Source organism: Ipomoea nil, unplaced genomic scaffold (genome assembly GCF_001879475.1).
Source record: "Ipomoea nil cultivar Tokyo-kokei standard unplaced genomic scaffold, Asagao_1.1 scaffold0176, whole genome shotgun sequence".
In the NCBI taxonomy this organism is placed as follows: domain Eukaryota; kingdom Viridiplantae; phylum Streptophyta; class Magnoliopsida; order Solanales; family Convolvulaceae; genus Ipomoea; species Ipomoea nil.
In genome coordinates, this window is record NW_017616604.1 from 2088834 (window position 1) to 2108602 (window position 19769).

Below are 19769 nucleotides of genomic sequence, written 5' to 3' on the forward strand. Positions count from 1 at the left end.
AACGGATACACACAATATTCTTGTAATTGACATATACTTAGCCTATAAAAATTAGTGTCATTCGTACTTTTTCATTTTTAAAATTAAAAAAATGTCTTTAGAACATTTTAGCCTATTTAGAGAGTATAACTAGTTGATAATATTAGTTAATTGTATAAACGTATTTAGTAAATTAGTTGTTAGTTAATAGTTATTTCATATAATTTTTTTTCTCAAAAAGTTAATTGAAAAAAGTTGTTTTGAGTAACTTTTTGAATTTTAACATTTTAGAATACAAAAAACTAATTAACCAAACATTTATATTGATTTTTTAAACCAAATCAAACAATTAATAGTGATCAAATAAGCTAAAATTAACTTATATGCTAACTATTTTACCAAACAAGTCCTTTATAAAACAACCAAAACGTGAAAATGCTAACATTGAAAGTTTCGTAGCCTAACTGACTAATAGCAAACAGAATCTCAAGATCCGGGATGTAATAATCCTCATTCCTCAACTAAATCTCAAATGTTTATGAATCATACTCAAATATGTGCCTTCATCCACAAAAACCTATCACCATTTTCTAATCCCTTGCAATTATTCATACAACACTTCTCATCTACTTAATCATTAATTGCATTTGACCTGAAACTATAAAATTAAAATTTTACTTGCCCTGATACATCATTTTACTATCACTCTACAAATACAGGAGATGGTGTTGAAAGATACAAAATAGACCTGCAAATTCATCACCTTAAGGACTACTAAAAATCTTGAATGGTAGATAAGTTAGCTCCGGATACCACACCAGAAGTTTCCTTCTAAATACTTGTTAGAATTGGAATTAACCTGAAACAGTAAAATCTACCAAGACCACCGAGAAGTAGCATTCAGAAGATGGTGTTGAAAGGAACAGAAGCAAACAAAACAGAACTGCAAATTCCTAACCTTGTATCCTTTTCCTAAAGCTTAAAAATTAAACACTTGTTCAACAAAGAAAAAACACAAGAGCTTTACCCTTCAAATGAATTAGCCAAGACTGTAGAAACACATTCCACTTCCAATCAATTAATAAATCAAAGATATCCTAATTACCTACCAACTTAAAACAAAGTAATTGCAAATTGCAAAATCATTTAACATAACATCATAATTTGAAAATTCCATCACTGTAACTTGAAAAAATCCAAAAACTTTAGATCCAATACATGATAATTTCCTAAAACATCAATAAAAATACCAATTCATTTCCCCACCAGTAAACTAATCCATAAAAGGAGCATTTTTTTCCATTATGGAAGTCTAGGAATACAACATCCACATCCACCTTAAAACCCTAGTTTGGTGCGACGCCAATGCCTGCGCTTAGCATTGTACCTGAACAACAAACACCATGATCTAGGGTTTAGAAATTAATCACAAAATTGAAATAAATTTGAATTAAAATTAAGTACAAGAAAAATTAAGATTTGGAGGAATATAGACTGAGGATTAACCTGATGGTGTTGTCGGTCCTCATTCGGATCCAATACGGAATGGGTCGGTTCTGCCTCTGCTTCTTCGCCAGCTTCTTCTTGATCATGAAGGTCTTGTGGGACGGCTAATACAGATAAATGAAGACAGAAACATGATTAGCTACAAATCCTTTAAAAATTTGTATAGAAAAAACGGATAAATCACAGTAGTGTGTTATAGAAAGTCACCATTTTCACGGTCGGTGAAGATCGGAACGGTGAGCTGCTGCCTGCTAGCTGAATTCGAAACCCTAGATTACAAAACTTCAGTTTGGGATTTTATTATAGGCTTAGATAAATGGGCCGTTTGAGGTATGTGGCCTAAGAATGTTTTAGCTTAGATAGGCCAAGAGATGCAAATAGTTATGTTGTGGAATCGTGTCCACCTTTCAAGGTGGTTACGATTCTATATTCATAATTATAAAGTTATATATTCATAATTTTGAATTTTATATTATCATTATTGAATTTTTATATTCATCATTACAGAACTCTATGTTTATAATTATAGAATTACACATTCATAATTTTTGAACTCTATATTTATAATTATGAACAATTTTGGAATCATATCTATCTTGCAAGGTGGACACGATTCTACAACATAATTTGCCAAGAGATCCAGAATGGGCTTCAATCCCCAAGATGAATAGGCCGTTCATTTTAACTTTTTTTTGGTTAGGAATCATATCTATCTTGCAAGGTGGACACGATTCTACAACATAATTTGCCAAGAGATCCAGAATGGGCTTCAATCCCCAAGATGAATAGGCCGTTCATTTTAACTTTTTTTTGGTTAGGCAAAGAAGTCAAGTTTAGCAGCAATTATATCGTGGACCATAGTCCAAAAACAGCGTCGTTTCTTTAAGTAAAGAAATAATTACCGTTAACTTTTAATGGAGTGCGTATTTTTTATGTGGTAATTATAAAAATGAAACTACATTGTATTTAAAATGAAACTATCTCACATATTGTTTTTACATTATCAAATAAAAATATAATTGAATTGAAAAGTACTAATTCCCGGTTATACTTATAGTATGTATATGAACAAAGTATGAATAAAAAAACTGAATGTATATATGAAAATTGTATGCAAATATATGAACAAGAAGAAGGGATGTAAACAAATAAACCCTCTTTATTCATATGAATGTTGTTCTCATTCTTGTAGAGGGAAGGGGGAGTAGTATAGCTTAGAAAGAGGGAGTAGGAAAAGTGGAGAGTCAATCCCCTTACTTAGAGGGCTTTTAGTCCTTTTATATGCATGGTGGCGGGTTTGACCCGTCACCTCTGACTTTGACCTGTGGATCGAGTCCTGCATCGTTAGACCCGACTCAATTATAAACGAGCTCATAGACGTACAGGTGGTCGGTACCGGGGGATATATCTTATCATAAATGAAACTGTAGTTGTGTCGAAATGAAACTGCTGTGTATATAAAATGAAACTGAATAATAGTTTCACATATTTGAGTGTTGATTGTGGTAAAAATGAGTGATGGTGAGTGTGCGGGTGTGTAATGTCGTCCTCATAGGATTGGGATTTATGGCACGTAATACGCAATCACAAGCAACTAGGCACTAGCATAAGGAAATCAACAAGAAGCTAAGGAAATAACAAGTTTCAATGTTACGATAACTAAACAAAGTAACACAAACACATATTAACAAGATATAAATACGAAACAAATAAATAGGACTCAAGCTAGGGAGCATTATCATCTAGATGCTTTACACAACCTAAGGGATTAGGGAGAACAAGTAACAAAGGAATCAAGCGGGAATGCACATAGGTATCCTAGTCTACGAACCATTTTCGTGATTAATAAACAAGGATTAGAACAAAGAATTGCCCCACTTCCGTGACGCATCAATTCCAAGTCCATCAAGCACACAAAGCATCTAAAGTCCCCAATTTCCCCTATTTTCGTATGAAGAAATCGGGTTTATGCAAGGGGTGACTTGGATTCATCACCCAACTCTCTCGAGGCAATGAATCCTCCAAAAATGTGTCAATGGATGTGTACATCAAACATTAACAAGATATAAACACAACACCTTCATAAACACATGAACCCTAGGTAGTGTTCTTCCCATTATGCAATAATCACAAATCAAGCATCAAGATATATAATACAACCTTAACTCAAGTCCATAAACTAACTACTCATGATTAAATAGCATAACGAACACAAAACATAAGTGTAAAGCATAAACATTGCAAAGGAAAAGAGATAAGGGGAAGAAATCTTTACTAAAGAAATAGATGGTAAATCTTGCAATCCAAGTGTTGAGTCCTTGAATACAAGCTTGAAATATGATAAAGAACCTAAATCTACACCTAATCTAACACTAAAATATGAAAGGAAAGAGTAGAAAATAATTAGGGTTCGAATGGGGTTCAAAACCATCAAAAAATGAGTCAAAGCTCAGTTAAAATAGAGCAGAGATGGGGTTCGACGCGCTGAGCATTTACATAATGCTAATCGCGACCTCACTGCCAATTCTCGACGCGTTGAGTGGCACTCTGCAACAGAATATCCGTTTGTATGCTGCTTTTGACCCTTTTGCCTTCCGAATTAGGTTTTGAGGTCTTCATGAACGTTGTAGCCCATCAAGTATTCTTTTCAATTACGCAAAAATCACTGCATTTGGACATTCATAGATTGAGATACGGTCCAAAAACTAAGATATCGACGTGCAGGTCAAGAATCACAATGCATTGATATTTTTCTTCTATTTTCTTTGGTTTGCCCAAATGACCAAGACAATTGAATACACCACTCTTAGGCTCCAATGGAAGTTATTTTCTCATCCTCTTAGCTTGTCATTGGCTCCCATGGACTCTAAATGTATCGATAATGTTCCACTTGACTCCAATGTTCACCAAAATGCCTGAAAATACTCATTTTGTTTCCAAAGCTTTTCAAACCAAATTCCTTGCAAAAAAACACAAATTAGTCCTAATCTAATGAAATTTGGAATAATCTATGAGCAAAATGGCTTAGTGAAAGGAGGAAAAATATTGATTATGAGTTGTATTGGTTTAGGAAATGTGGTGTTGCTTGTTCTGTCATGTTTTCATTTTGTAGGTCTTTCCTTTGCTTCTGAGGTGTTGCTGGTCTTAATCTTGTTTGGTTTTGCCCGTGTGGATTTCTTTAAATAGACCACGCCTCAACGTTGGTGCAAGCGGTAAGAAATTGCATCCTAGCCCGGCTGAACGGTGACTGGGTAAGGGTTTATCAAATCCGTTGGCGGTTTGTCCAGACTTGCTGCTAGCCCATAGTAGCTAATCACGTTAGGGTTTTGGTTACTACGATATTGGTGCTGCTTGGGTGGACTGATGATATTGGCTGGCTTATATGTGGCCTATGTGCTTTCTTTGGTAGTCTGCGTGCCATTTTCCTTTGCATTCTTAGAGGTTTTGGTCAACCAATAGATTTAGTTTGACGAGACATGGGTGTGAAGCGTTGCGGCCGTGTTGGCACTATTGCATCGTTGCATTGTGGTGCAGAGTCGCGAAATTGCAACTTTGTGGTGGTGCGACATGGTGGCGCACTAGTACATGGTGGCATGTAGGTGCAACTATTCTCCTGGAAATAGTTGGTATGCTGCTGGTTTTTGCGAAAATTGGCGCGACGCCTATAGGGGGATTCTACGCCTCCATTTCAACACCCCTATTATTTATTTATTTTTCTTCATTTATTATTCCTTTGATCTGGCTTATTAGTTGGGCTTGGGTCCATTATTTTATTCTTTCATTCTTTAAGCATGGCCTGTTAGGGCTTGAGTCCATCCTTTATTTTAGTTTCTTTATATTAGTATATGCCCAATCTCTAGGGCTGAGTATGTGTTAGGGTCACTTTTGGACCATCAGTTGTAAGACATTTTAATTCCTTTGCTTAATAAAGTTTTGTTTAAAAAAAAAAAAAGGAAGAAGAAGGTATTTTAGAGGTGAAAAAAAAAAGGAGGAAAAATATAGACAAATAAGCATTTATCAAGTGTATATTGTCTAATGAAATTGTAGTTATATCAAAATGATACTGATACCGCGAATACATGGTAGTGGTTGTGATACGGTATCGAACACAAGATACGATCGCTCGAGATCCAATGATAATGGGTCAGGGGTTTCAGAGTAAATAATATGGAGTTCAGTTGGTGGGCCAAAAAAATCACTCTCTTAGTAATAAATGCGTTATTTATAGGGGAGAAAAGGGGACAAGGTTCAGGCTCCCGACATGGCTGGCACGTGGCGTGCATGCATCGATCGGGTTTAGGGTCGAAGGAAGGTATAACGCGTGGAGCCATCCTTTTGACAAGGGGTCATAGCATGCTGTAGGGGCCAGCGTTCGGGCCCGACCTGGTAGGGTCGAGCCATTTGTAGAGCTCAGGTAAGCCATAAGGGGCAACTAGTATGGATACTCGGGAAGGTGAAGGTGGTCGGGAAGCTTAAGTTTTTGGCTTGGTATCGATCGGGAAGTAGTTACTGTGGCTGCGAGTTCAGTTTCCGATAATACGGTCGGTGGTCAGGTGAGACAGCCTGGCAAAATCCCTATCATATACTGTAGTTGTGTTGTAATGGAACTATAATATATACATATACAATGAAACTGAATAACAATTTCACATATTTGAGTGTATAATGTCGAATGAAACTGTAGTTATATCGAAATGAAACTGCAATTGTGTTGAAATGAAACTGCATAACAGTTTCACATATTTTAGTGTATATTGTCAAGTAAAACTGTAGTTATATCGAAATGATAATGCAGTTGTGTTGTAATGAAACTATAGTATATATAAAATGAAACTGAATAACAGTTTTACATATTTGAGTGTATAATGTTGAATGAAAATGTAGTTATATCGAAATGAAACTGTTGTTGTGTTCAAATGAAACTACATTGTATATAAAATGAAATTAAATATGTTATAGAAACATATGCTACTTTATGCAGAACGACGCAAATCAGGTACCATTTCTTTTCATTAAAAGAAACCGCACCGTTTTGAAGCCTAGACCACAATGCATTGTGAATCGCGGTCCACAGTATAATTTGCCCAAGTTTAGCATGTGGTTTTTTTAGTGCAATGTACTTCTCTTTACACACCCTCTCTTCTCCCAGGGTTGAATCTCCAACCCCAAGGGCCCCCCAACACTCCGACCCTACAGAGCATTGTGGGAAGATGTAAATCACGGTGAATCAATAGTTAAGCAAACAGAGCCAACTACCAGTGCGCATAAGGAATCTACCCACTTTAGACATAATTCCCACACCCTCTCACTTGATCTGTTTCCTGACTTTCCTCAATCATTTGAAGTAATAATCATCATTTCATCAATTTCAAATATATCATTGAGTAGCGTTGTCCTTAATCAAAATTATATATATATATATATATATATATATATATATATATATATATATATATATATATATATAATTGCACTCAGGTGCGAATGAAGCTCCGAGGAAGAAATATGCGAACCAATCAGCACGCGACATGTGTCCAGATCTAATGGATTAAAAAAACGCGGTGGTATTTTCGTAAATAATTAAACATCGAAGTGCAAGTAAAATGTATTATAGGTGCAAGTAAAATTTACACTGAGCATAAATACGAAGTGCACCTATAGTTATAAGTAGTTGCATTTATAGTTATAAGTAGTTGCACCTGTAGGTATAAGTAGTTGCACCTATAGTTATAAGTAGGTGCACCTAGGTGAATGAATGGTTGCAGGAAGTGAATGTTAACAAGACAAAATTACATGCACTTATAGGTGAAAGTAGGTGCACGTTATACGTAGTTGCACATATAGTTATAAGTAGGTGCACCCAGGTGAATGAATGGGTGCGGGAAGTGATTGTTAACAAAACAAAATTACATGCACTTATAGGTGAAAGTAGGTGCACCTATAGTTATAAGCAGTTGCACCTATAGTTATAAGTAGGTGCACCTAGGTGAATGAATGGTTGCGGGAAGTGAATGTTAACAAGGCAAAATTACATGCACTTATAGGTGAAAGTAGGTGCACATATAGTTATAAGCAGTTGCACCTATAGTTATAAGTAGGTGCACCTAGGTGAATGAATGGTTGCGGGAAGTGAATGTTAACAAGGCAAAATTACATGCACTTATAGGTGAAAGTAGGTACACTTGTTACGAAAATGCCACCGTGTTTTTTATAATCTATTAGATCTGGACACGTGTTGCGCGCTGATTCGTTCGCATTTTCCTCCTGGACACTTATTCGCACCTGAGTGCTTATATATATATATATATATATATATATATATATATATATATATATATATATATATATATATATATATATATATATAATCTTTATATCTTTATCTTTATATATAATAAATCAGAATCTAGCCACAAAATTTTCTATTATATCTTTATATCTTTATAGTTTGTGCATCGCACGGGACAATTACTAGTATGGGAAAAAAACAAATGAGAATTCTATTATGGCCCGTTTGGTTCACGGAATCGAATTGGAGGGAATATGAATGCTATTCCATAAGGAATGAAATAAGTAAGGAATAGAATATGAATTGTATTCTTTTGTTTGGTTCGCTGAAGGAATAGACAACGAGAATTGTATTCCAATGTTTGGTTGGTTAAGGAATAGGAATAGAATATATGTTTAAAAGACATAAATGCCCTTATACAAGAATTATTATTATTATTATTATTATTATTATTATTATTATTATTATTATTGTTGTTGTTGTTGTTGTTGTTGTTGTTGTTGTTGTTGTTGTTATTATTATTATTATTAGCCGCAGTAGTAGTAGTAATTAATATATCATCATCATCCTATCAAGTCAACTTCCTAGTAATCAACATATCACCATTATTACTTATCAATAATATTAAAATAATGATATGTAAATTATGAAACAAAATAGTCATATAAACTCTTCCAAAATAATAATTTTCTATTATATATATATATATATATATATATATATATATATATATATATATATATATATATATATATATATATATATACACACACACATATATATATATATATATATATGTGTGTGTGTGTGTGTGTGTGTGTGTGTGTGTGTGAGAGAGAGAGAGAGAGAGAGACAGACAGACAACAGCAACAACAATAATTCCAAGGAATGCTATTTCATTCCTGACATATTCCATGAACCAAACATGCCATTAAAGGATTAACATTTGACAATCAAAATTATTATTATTTTTTTGTTTGGTGAATACTGTAGCTCAATTCATAGGATTGTTGAGACTTATACAAACAATCAAGCTACAATCAATTTTCTTCTTGAGAAAATTAAAAACCTCCAATAGAAATTTTGTATTTCAAAGTATATCAAGCACCCTGCACATAAAAAAGAATTGATTCATGAATTTTCATAATGTATGAATCATTCAAATATTTTGTCTAATCTAAATGGATGGATTTGCACTTTCACTAAAATAATAATAACGTCAAATTTAACATTGAAATCTTACACGGTGTGAGTTTGTCCTCCCATTTGCTGCCCTGAGTTCATCTACAGTGATACTATCAGAAAACTCAAGACCCTTGTCAATAAAAACTAAACTTTCCACGTAAGGAGTTGCATAGGATGGAGAACACAATTGACGAATTGACAATACATGTTGTCCGAATAGGTTGAATGGTTGTGTTATGGGGTTGAAAATACACAAATCCTCATTCGTCATTGTATTTAAAATCCCACCATTCGTCGTAAATCCATAATAAAGCCCCCTGACCACAAAAGAAGAAGTGCAAATTTGTCTGTTCCAAGTCTCCACATTACCATATTCTGTCATTGTCCATATAGAAAAGTTCACAGCGTCATTCAAAACAATAGCTAGTGATCCCATGTATATCGCAACCTTGATATTATGAGGATGTGTAGCTAAAATTTCAGGCAACTCCATCTGATAGAAGCTCTCCTCGTGCACATCAAATAACACAATTCTTGCAATAATATTGTGAATAGTCAAAAACTTTCCAATCCAATGAAGTGACCCATTTAGATATACTTGCCCATCAGTCAATAAATAAAAATGTCCATGTGCTCTGTCACTTATGTTCTCCCATGTGCGTGTGCTTAGCTTTAAAATCTCAACCACATTCTCATTATTCCCCCGACATATAATACTAACCACTTTATAGTCCTTCTCAATTGAATCATAACCGAACCCAAACTGATGAGCATGATACTCGCGTGAATAGCAAGTAATGTTTGGCCGTGGAAAGTATATAGATTTTCTCACGAGTGGATTCCAAACAATCACATTATCATAACATTTGTGATAATCATCACAAAGGCATAATAGACCATTGCAAGTACCAACAATTTGAAAACAATTGTTTCTAAGTCTGAATGGGGAGTATACCACAGCAAGTATATCCATAGGGTGACTATTCTCTTTATAAAATGTGAATATTGCTTGCCTACTATGCACAAGAAGGCATGAATTATAAGCTTCACTCTCAAGTTTAAAATGGAGGTGTTTGGAGATGAATTCTTGATTTTTAATCAAATCTTTCCATGACCGGCAGACACATGTGCAACTGAGGATGGACTTGATTGGAAGTTTGACAAAGATTTTCATCCATAAGTGGTTGGGCAAATAGTCTGACATATTTACTGCTTGTTGCATTAAAAAAAAAAAAAAACCTTTAATCAAGATCATGTTATTTGTTTCTTCTAAAAGATAAATAATTAGATAATTATAATTGACAATTTTGTGCATAAAATTTGATGTATGCAAATGTGTGACTGTGCCAAGTGATTTCACGAGTTAACGTCCTCGATGAATAATAGTTTATAGATATATAATATGTTGTATGTTTGTTAATCACTAGATATGCAAATTCTCTAAGAAGCTAGTGATGGTTGAAGTAAATAAGTAATAAACAAGCAAATAAGCCGACAAATAAGTAAATAACAAGTAATTCAATAGTAAATTAAAGTTATGATCTAGACTCAGTCAATCTTTGTTATGATGCTAAAAGGTGCTTGAGATTGGACAACATGAACTCAACTTGAATTATCAGAGATGCATCAAATCATCCAAAAATTACTTTGATCAATTAATTGGATTCGGATCACATAATGATGCTAATTCAAGTACTATTGAGCACAGTCAAGAACATTGCATGTAAACATTTTTTTATATGTTTCTACTTTCTAATCTCATAGCAAGAATAAGAGTATGTGTGGCCTTTCAAAAAAAAAAAAAAAAAAAAAAAGGAGTATGTGTGGTGTTGCTTGTCCCATATTTTTATACCAACTTAATACAATTTCAAATAATATAATCAACCAAGACTATGTGGTCTAATGATACCTGGGTTGGATTTCCATTTGGAAGGTTGTGAGTTTGAGCCTCAGTGGAAGCATTATTGGTTCTTTGTGTTTCAGTAGTATTATAATAGAGCCAATAGCATTCAAAAAATAATATAATCACCTAATGAGTACTCACATTGCTTCCTTAAAGAAATTCAATATATTCAAGCATTGATAACAAGTATTAAACCAAATCCAAAATTCAATTAGCTACACAAAATTACAAGTAAAAAGTTGTGTAAAGACACAATATGCAATTAATATAATGGAAGAAACCATAACAAACAATAAGCAATTGAAAATGTCAATATATATATATGAACTACAAGGTTGAACCGAATCCTATTGAATTCTAATTCACTACCCCAATAAGTCCACCAATTCACTCTCGCAACCATCTCTCAAATCATATGTCTTTATAATCTCTCCTTAAATTCTACAAATTTTAGAGTTTTCAATCGGTGTAAAAACTACAATAAAGAAAAATGAAGAAAAATACCTTGAATATGCGAGAGAACTGCAAGACAAACAACGCTAGTTCAAAGAATGGAAGAAGATCGAGTAAGAACAAGCCAAACAAGAAAGCACTGCACGCATGAAAAGAGATAGCAACCCCGATAATACGTACAATATTCACTACTATTTATTATTTTTTGAGTACACGTTATTGATTACTATTAATAAAGAAAAATCATAATAATATATCTATATTTGTATATCTATTAAAACAAAATTGATTTTTTCCCAATAGGCCAATATTTCGATTTTGAAATTTAAAATCTATCCCCTTTTACAATTTATTCTAGATGATAATATAAATTTATTATGTAAATTTCATAAACAGTCATATATATATATATATATATATATATATATATATATATATATATATATATATATATATATATATATATATATATATAGATTTTGGATCCGGTGCACACCCCTTGGCAGATGAGCTCGTGAGATCAAAGCTAGTTCGTTTATTTTTAAATTTCAACGCTTCAGATTGCTTTACATTTTTAATGCGTGTGAGCTGAGTTTGTAAATAGACAAGGGTGTTCTAGTCTTTTGACATTATATTTATTATGTTACCTTATTTATTTCCTACTTTTTATTGGAAGGTGCAAAGTTTTTTTGATTCTCAAATCTCTATTCTCTGGTTGCGTCCACATCTCTCACTCCTCCGATGAGAGCCTTTGTCCTCTGATTTTTTATTCTCGAATCCATGTTCTCCGATCGCGTCTATGTCTCTCACTCCTCCGATGAGAGCCTTCGTCCTCTGATGGGGTGCAAGGTAATTTTTTGTTATCAAATTCTTTTTGGTGTGGCAGGATTTTCCGGCGAGGGTGTTGTTTGGTTTTGGCACGGGGGTTAGCTGCTTTTGTGGGCGAGGGGGGGGGGGAGGGGGGTGATTTTTCAATTTTATTTTGTTAGGGGTTATGATTTACTTATTTATTTTTCGGGTTATGGGTGTGGGGTTGTCTGGGTTTGTCAGGTATGTGTACTGATGTTGGGTGGGGGTGGGAATTTAGGTTTGTGTTGTTTACTGTGTGTGGTGTGAGATTTGTAGTGATGATCACCTTTGTGTCTTCTGCTTTAGTGTGTGCTTTTGTGGTTTGGAGTCTGTGTGTGTATGGAGGCATTGATGTAAAGATGTGTTGTAGTGTCCATAATGTAGTGGCTGGATGGCTTTGAATTCTTCATTCATAATCATGTGCTTAAAGTGATATACAGAAAGCAAAATACAACCACCATGGTAATGTAGCTTGCTATTTTTTTTTTAATTTTTTTTTTACAAGTATGCTAGGTGCGTATGGGGTAGGAGGTTAATGCATTATAGTATTTGTAATGTACTGGAAATATTGTTTGGGTATTTGTTGGTATTACTGTGTATATATATTTTTTTTTCCAATTTCGCTATGTGCATAGGGGGTTAGAGGTGAATGCAGTATAGTATACCCTTGTTGTAGCTTTATTTACTATGGGTTTGTGTGTACATAGTCTGTGATTAGTGTATTTTTTTTTTGTGGGGGGTAGGGGGTTGGTGGTCATGCTAATGGTGTTGTAACTAGTCTGTGTGTGTTTTGTTTCGTATTGGGATTTTTTTATTATGCTGAGGTTAGATTTTTGCCGGTAAAATAGTTCAAGTTGTTTTTTCAAGTATGCTATGTGCGTAGGGGTTAGACGATGAATGCAGTACAGTGTAAATATGGTGTAACTTTAATTAGTATGAGTTTGTGCGTAATGGGGTTCAGTTTGTGTTTGTTTGTGATGGGGTTTTTTTTTCGCAATGAGGTTGGATTCTTGCTGGTAATGTAGCTTGCTGTTTTTTGTTTTTTTTTTTGTTTTTTTTTTTGTTTTTTTTTTACAAGTATGCTATGTGCGTATGTGGTAGGAGGTTAATGCATTATAGTATAAACAAGGGGATGTAAAGGGGTGTATGCATTGTAATATGAACACAATTTTTTAATGTTGCAGACTGTGGCTGCGATATATGCTGGGAAGTCCGATGCGTTAGCTGGAGCTTTGGAGGACATGGCCCACTTTATGGAGCTCCATGATGACCTCCTGGGCCTGACTTTGGAGTCCGATGCGTTAGCTGGGGTTTCTGACCTTGGTTCCCCTTTCCAAGTAGTTGGTGTTAGTTTTTGAATTTCGACCTTAACATTTTCGTAATAAAGACGTGTCCTCCAGTTCCATTTAATATTATCATGTGTTTGAAAATCCCAGCACCTACGCACATGCGTACGCTACTATCATGCACACGCCTTTTTTTTTGCACAGGCCTATTTCTTCATATGCTTTTGTTTTTTGTACAGGCGATATGCACAGGCCTATTTCTTCATATGCTTTTGTTTTTTGTATTTGGTGTGTGCATTGGAGTGTTATGACGTGTACAATAGACCACATGATGCAAAGTTTCATTGCCAAAAATTGGCACACGCCATACCATAAAAATGCACACACCAGTGTAAATAACAAAACTAAAAAAAAATGACACGGACCACATGATGCAAAGTTCCATTGCCAAAAATGCACAAAGTTCCAAAGCAAATGTCTGTATCTAGAACTAAATTAATTTACACACGGATCCAGTTCTCAATCAATTTTTAGGTCATCTAATTTTAATTAAACCTTCTTGCTCAAGAATCGCTTGGTTCACGCACCAACCAAACAACACACACGCATCAACCTAACAACAGAAACGCAAATAAACTAAATGAGAAAGACAGGAAAATATAAATAATATTGCCAATTAGCAACTAAACCACACCCTATTTTGCACACGGTAAGACACTGCTACGCACAAACAACCACACCAAACAAGGCAACCCCCAAAAAACGCATCAACACGAAAACAGTGGTGCACCCGTCTAAAAAAAAAGAAAAAATAGTTTGTTCACCAACTGAACACGCACACGCTACGCACATAACAGATATTCTAGTTCGTCCACCAACCCCCACCTCCCTCCCACCATCCCAGCAGAAAAAACCCCAATATTCAGCGTATGCACAGACGATGGCACGTAAATGCACTTACCCGTTCGTTTTCTCCTCAAGCCTTGTTCATGCCAAGTTCACCTCATCAGCCTTTGTAGTAATTCAAAGTATTAATTTCCATCCACAAACTCCGTAATTTAATGCTACAGATTCCAATAAAATTGTGTCCATAAATAAATTAGAATTACAATTACTAATATATCCTTTACATTGGAAAATGTCCTTAATTACTACCCTAATCTCTTATAATCTCAACCATTGATGAAAATTGAATCAATGGATATTAGGAGGCCTCATGGCCTCATCAATTAGAGGGGTGCACCGGATTCGAAGCATATATATATATATATATATATATATATATATATATATATATATATATATATATATATATATATATATATATATATATATATATATCCTTTTACAAATTATAACAGTTGTGTAGATCACGGTCCAAAAACGATGTCGTTTACGTAAAAAAATAAAATCGGCGCGGTCCACTGCAACATACAGTTTTATAACTCATAATGTACATTATTTAAAACATAATGTACATTATATTACTTTAAAATTTTCACTCTAGCATGTAATATACATTATTATAACATTAGTCAACTTATAGCAGTCATACCATGGACCTGGGTCCAATACGAAGGAGTTGAGGTCTCTAGGTAAAACATGTGAATTAATCATAGTCATTAATTTTGCCAAAATCAATCGTCCAGAATGAACATTTTTTTAAAAAATGCATGCGTTGACATTATGGTAATTTTGTTGAAAGTTTAAGGTGCGTTAGTTCTACACTTGAAAACTTAAGGTGCGTAAATTGTAATTTTAAAGTTTAAGGTGTGTATTTTCAAAACTTAAGGTACATTATTTTAACACTTAAGATGCGTCATTATAACACTTGAAGTGGGCCATTTTTAACACTTACAGGGCGTTTGGTTGGAGGGGGGAATTTTGTGGGAAAGGAATTGTAATTCCATGGGAGTTGAATTACTGGGAATAAAGTGGGAATTTAAATTCCAGTGTTTGGTTGACAGGAATAGAATTATTGGGAATTTCAATTCCAATGTTTGGTATACATGGGAATTGAAAGGGAATAAGTAGTATAAAGTCAAAAATGTCCATTATTGTTGTTAGACATTAATTTTAAGTTAAAAAAGGGAGGGGTAATTTTGACTCATCACTATCTTTTTTTCCCAGGAATTAAAATACTAGGGGGGACATGAGATTTTAATTCCATGAAAATGGGAGAATTGCAATTCCCTCCAACCAAACTACGGAATTTAATGGCCTTTGGAATTAGATGGGAATTAAATGGGAAGAGAATTTAAAATCCCTCCAACCAAACGCCCTGTTAGCTTTTGTATTTGCAGGAAGCAGTTTTTTTTTTTTTCATTTATTTGAACCGTTGAAAATAAATTTGATCAACGACTCATATGGCACCACATGTTTCACCTGGGAGACTCTTCGCACATGAGTGTGTGTGCGTGCGCGCGTACGCTCATGTGTGTGGATGGGTGGCGGGGTTGGCTCCATCTGATAACACCACAACCATATCCATTTGAGTTCAAACTTGACCTTTTTGTTACAATAATGGTCCAAATATGAAACTTTTTTATGAAGGTGGCAAGCAGTCATTCACTAATTACGAGTCACCTAAGACTCAAAAGTCGTAATCAGGATAAACTAAATCTTCTTTAGGATAGTCATGATTATACTGGTGTTGGACAAAGATAGTCATGACCATCGCTGTTTGAAAACTTTTACTCTGTAATTATTTTACAAGATTGTCTAATTTACCAGTCAAATTGTTACCGTATTTGAAAGATGCATACGTAAAAGTTTAGTCTCTGTCAAATCAATGATAATTTATACCAGTGCTAACTAGTACCATTCTATTGTTTAGTAAAATTAACTATACTCCTCATCTAAAGCAGAAGATAATAATTTTATCAATTAAATACTATACATACATGCAATGCTACCATATGTAACTTTTAAAATATCACAGAAGTTATTGTAAATTAAAGAAAATGAAAAACTCCTTGACTTATTATTAAGGTGTTTATTTATTAATCAACCAATTTATTATGTTTATTGGATGTACAAGCATATAAACTTGGATTTATTATATTGTATATAATAATAAGAGTAGAGGACTGGAGATTTGTGTCTCATGCTCCCCATGTTTGTTTAGCTGCATTAAACAACAAAAAGTACTAAATATTAATATCATAATGAATGTATATGCATAAAATACCAAAGAATATGTATCATGTAAAAGCTAAGTGGTTCCACTGTAAACCTAATTTTTGGTGAACTTTTATGGACGACTTGTAAGTTAAGGTTTAAGTCATCCTAACCCGCTTCAAGTGGGTTGGTGAACCCCGTAAATTGGGCAAATATGCTCAATATTTTTATTTTTAAAAAAATATTTAATTAACAATTAAAATTATTATTTATAAATAAACTGTTGGGTAGGTTGAGAAATCCGAAAATAATAATCCTACGAAAAGATTATTATTCTATGGGAAAACAGAAAAAATCTGGAAAGGAAAATAGGTGGAAAAACTGAGTAAGGGCAGGAAGGGAATGAGAGGAGTGCACTCTCTCAGCAAAGGCTCTTCTAGTCTAATTGGAATTTGATTTGCATCCCCCCTCCACACGCGAGAGAGCCTCTAGTTGGATTTTGAATTTTGATTTGGCATTTTAAGGCTCTTCTAGTTGGAATTTGATTTGCATCCCCCCTCCACACGCGAGAGAGCGTCTATGAGAGGGGTGCACTCTCTCTTTAAGGCTCTTCTAGTTGGAATTTGATTTGCATCCCCCCCTCCCCACCATCGCGCAACCGCACGAGAGAGGCTCTATGCTATATAATTCTACAAGCTTCAAAAAAGCTCTTGTATATAAGGGGGAGAAATCTTATTTCCAAACCAATGTGGGACAAAGTCCACTATTTCCCAACTCAAATCGGTCTACTTTGAGAATCAATATCTCATTCACCCATGATCTGTTTTGAGCGTACAGTATATCAATCTCTTCGTCTCACTACGAAGAACCCGAATCCACTTTGACCCGACCCAAATCGGTAATGAACCGCACTGATAATTGTACCACAAAATAGCCACTTAATATGTCATTTTAAACTATTTTTCCAACATAAACATTATAAAAATTACAATAATAAAAAAATAAAAATAAATACATTACAAGATTAAAAAGTAATAACTTATAATTATTTTTGTATATAAAGGGCATGGCTCACAAATTGCTCTACAGCCCGGATTACGAGCCATGCCCGTTATGTCCGTATTTCTATGGTCCATTATTATATATAGGCTGGATACAATATAAATTCACCCCTAATTTTCAGTTCACTTTGAGACATTTAATCTTGTGTGAAATTATTTACACGACTAACACAAAACTTATTCAATACCAAAAATTTTATATTTTGATAGATGCTATAATTAAAACACATAAAGATAAGATCAGGATAGCTTAATTACCTCGTTTAGAAAGAGCCCAATTGAGATCCTGTGCAGCTTGCCATTCAAAGTACCCAAGCAAACCTTTGTTCTTAGCATATGAAACCTTGGCAGAAATGGATTCAACATCATCGTACCCTATAAACGTTGTTCCCGCATAACAATAGTTCGACACATACGTAGAATTGTACCCTTGCTTCGCACCATTATCGCTGATAAATTTCTTAATATCCTTGTACGATATGTCGCCGTACTGGTTGTTGGGTATGGCGGAGCCGCTGGTCGGAACCAAGAACCCCGGCTTGCTGGCGTCCACCAACCGCCATGCTTTCCCGTATAACGGCATGCCAAGAACCAATTGCTTCGCCGGAAGCCCCGCCGCTATCCATGCCTGAATCCCATAGCTTCCGGTGAACGGGCCGGCGGGATCGTAGAGGGCAGAATGGGGCCGGGTTACTTTTGAATAGCTTGGGTCGTAGAAATCGTACGCCATGGCGTTTACCCAATCCATGTTTTTCTGGATAGCCTGGACGGGATAGCTCAATTCGTTGATTTTTGGTGCGTAGTAATACGCCGCCGTTATGAGCAGCGTTGGCCGGCCGGAGCGGGCGGCCTCGGCAGCCACGGCGGCGCGCCATTCTTTCAGGAGAGACCCCAGATCAGCCATTTGATTCGTCGTTCTTGGGTACTCCCAGTCCAGGTCCAGCCCAGAAAACCCGTTAGCTCTAGCTACGGAAATGGAGGAATCGATGAACGATTTCCGGGAACTGGGTTGGCTCGCCATGGCCGGAAAAGCGTTGGGATCGGCGATATTTCCGCCGCCGATGGATAGCAGGGTCTTGACGGAAGGGTTTTTGCGGCGGACTGTGGCTGTGAACTGGGAAAATGATGCAGAGGGAAGGGTGACCTTGTTGGTTTGAGGATCAAGGTTTGCAAATGCACAGAAAAGGTGAGTGAACAAAGTGGAATCTATGTCGGAGGCTGGAACTCCGGCGTCTGCCAACCAATATGCTCCGTTCACGGCGCCTTGCCCATAGGACGTCTGAAACTCAACGGCAAGGACAAGAAGAAAGAGGTAAAACACAATTTTGGGAGCCATTATATTTGAAGTGTTTTAGGCAACCTTATCTAGCTATCACAATATATATATAGGTGACAAACTCACAACATAAATATTTTTTTCCCCTTACCTTAATCTACTCAGTTTCCTCAAACGTGTAACAGTAGTGGGTGGAATAGTCATCGTCTTTTATTTGTTTAACCAAAGAAACTCACAATCATCACTATCTAATTAAGCATATATGAAATAAATTTAATTTGTTCCTGTGTACAAGTTAAACCTTATGTCATAAGCTTGACAAGATACAAAATCATATTTTATTGACTCATCACCTCTTTGGAGGCTCTTGGCCTATGTCTTGGTTTATAGGATTATGACTATCATTATCATTATCAAGTAATGGAAATTAAAAGCCAAGAAAATTCAACTCCATGCCAGTTGTTTTACAATACTTGTACAATTTTACATAATATCTAGTATCTACAAACCTAGAGCCAATAAAATTAGGCCCGAGATCAGAACTAAAAAACATATTGGTGTAATTGTTTGTTGAAATGAATGATTCATATTATTTTACCCATGTATTTCGTTAGTGTAAATTTTAGTAACGAAATATTTTGTTAACTTACTTATTCATTTTTATAATGAAGGTCTTAGGTTCTAACCACATCCCAATCAAAATTGACATAATGGTTAAACATATACTATGAATATATTATAGTGTTTAAAAAAATACAAAATAAAATTTAACATAAACTTTAGTCAATTAATTAGAATCACAACAGTAAACCTAATTTACAATATATATTCAACATAGATGAGAAACTATGCATATTATCAT

The 19769-nt window shown here is 34.9% G+C and overlaps 1 protein-coding gene across 1 annotated transcript; it reads right to left on the bottom strand.

Moving 5' to 3' along the window:
• Nucleotides 1–16404: 16404 nt before the first annotated feature.
• LOC109177059 (chitotriosidase-1-like) lies at nucleotides 16405–19013 on the bottom strand. The gene is made up of 2 exons (XM_019326397.1): nucleotides 17890–19013; nucleotides 16405–16577 (listed from the first exon to the last, which is right to left on the bottom strand). The coding sequence occupies exons 1-2, from the start codon at nucleotides 18965–18967 to the stop codon at nucleotides 16555–16557; spliced, it is 1101 nt and encodes a 366-aa protein (XP_019181942.1). The 5' UTR covers nucleotides 18968–19013; the 3' UTR covers nucleotides 16405–16554.
• Nucleotides 19014–19769: the final 756 nt, after the last annotated feature.

What these genes read in the sequence shown, in the direction of transcription:
- LOC109177059 (XM_019326397.1), bottom strand. Translation starts at nt 18,967, where the DNA reads ATGGCTCCCAAAATTGTGTTTTACCTCTTTCTTCTTGTCCTTGCCGTT. An exon ending in TTGGGCTCTTTCTAAACGAG is followed by an intron (nt 16,578 to 17,889) that starts GTAATTAAGCTA and finishes TGTTTAATGCAG; the next exon opens with CTAAACAAACATGGGGAGCA.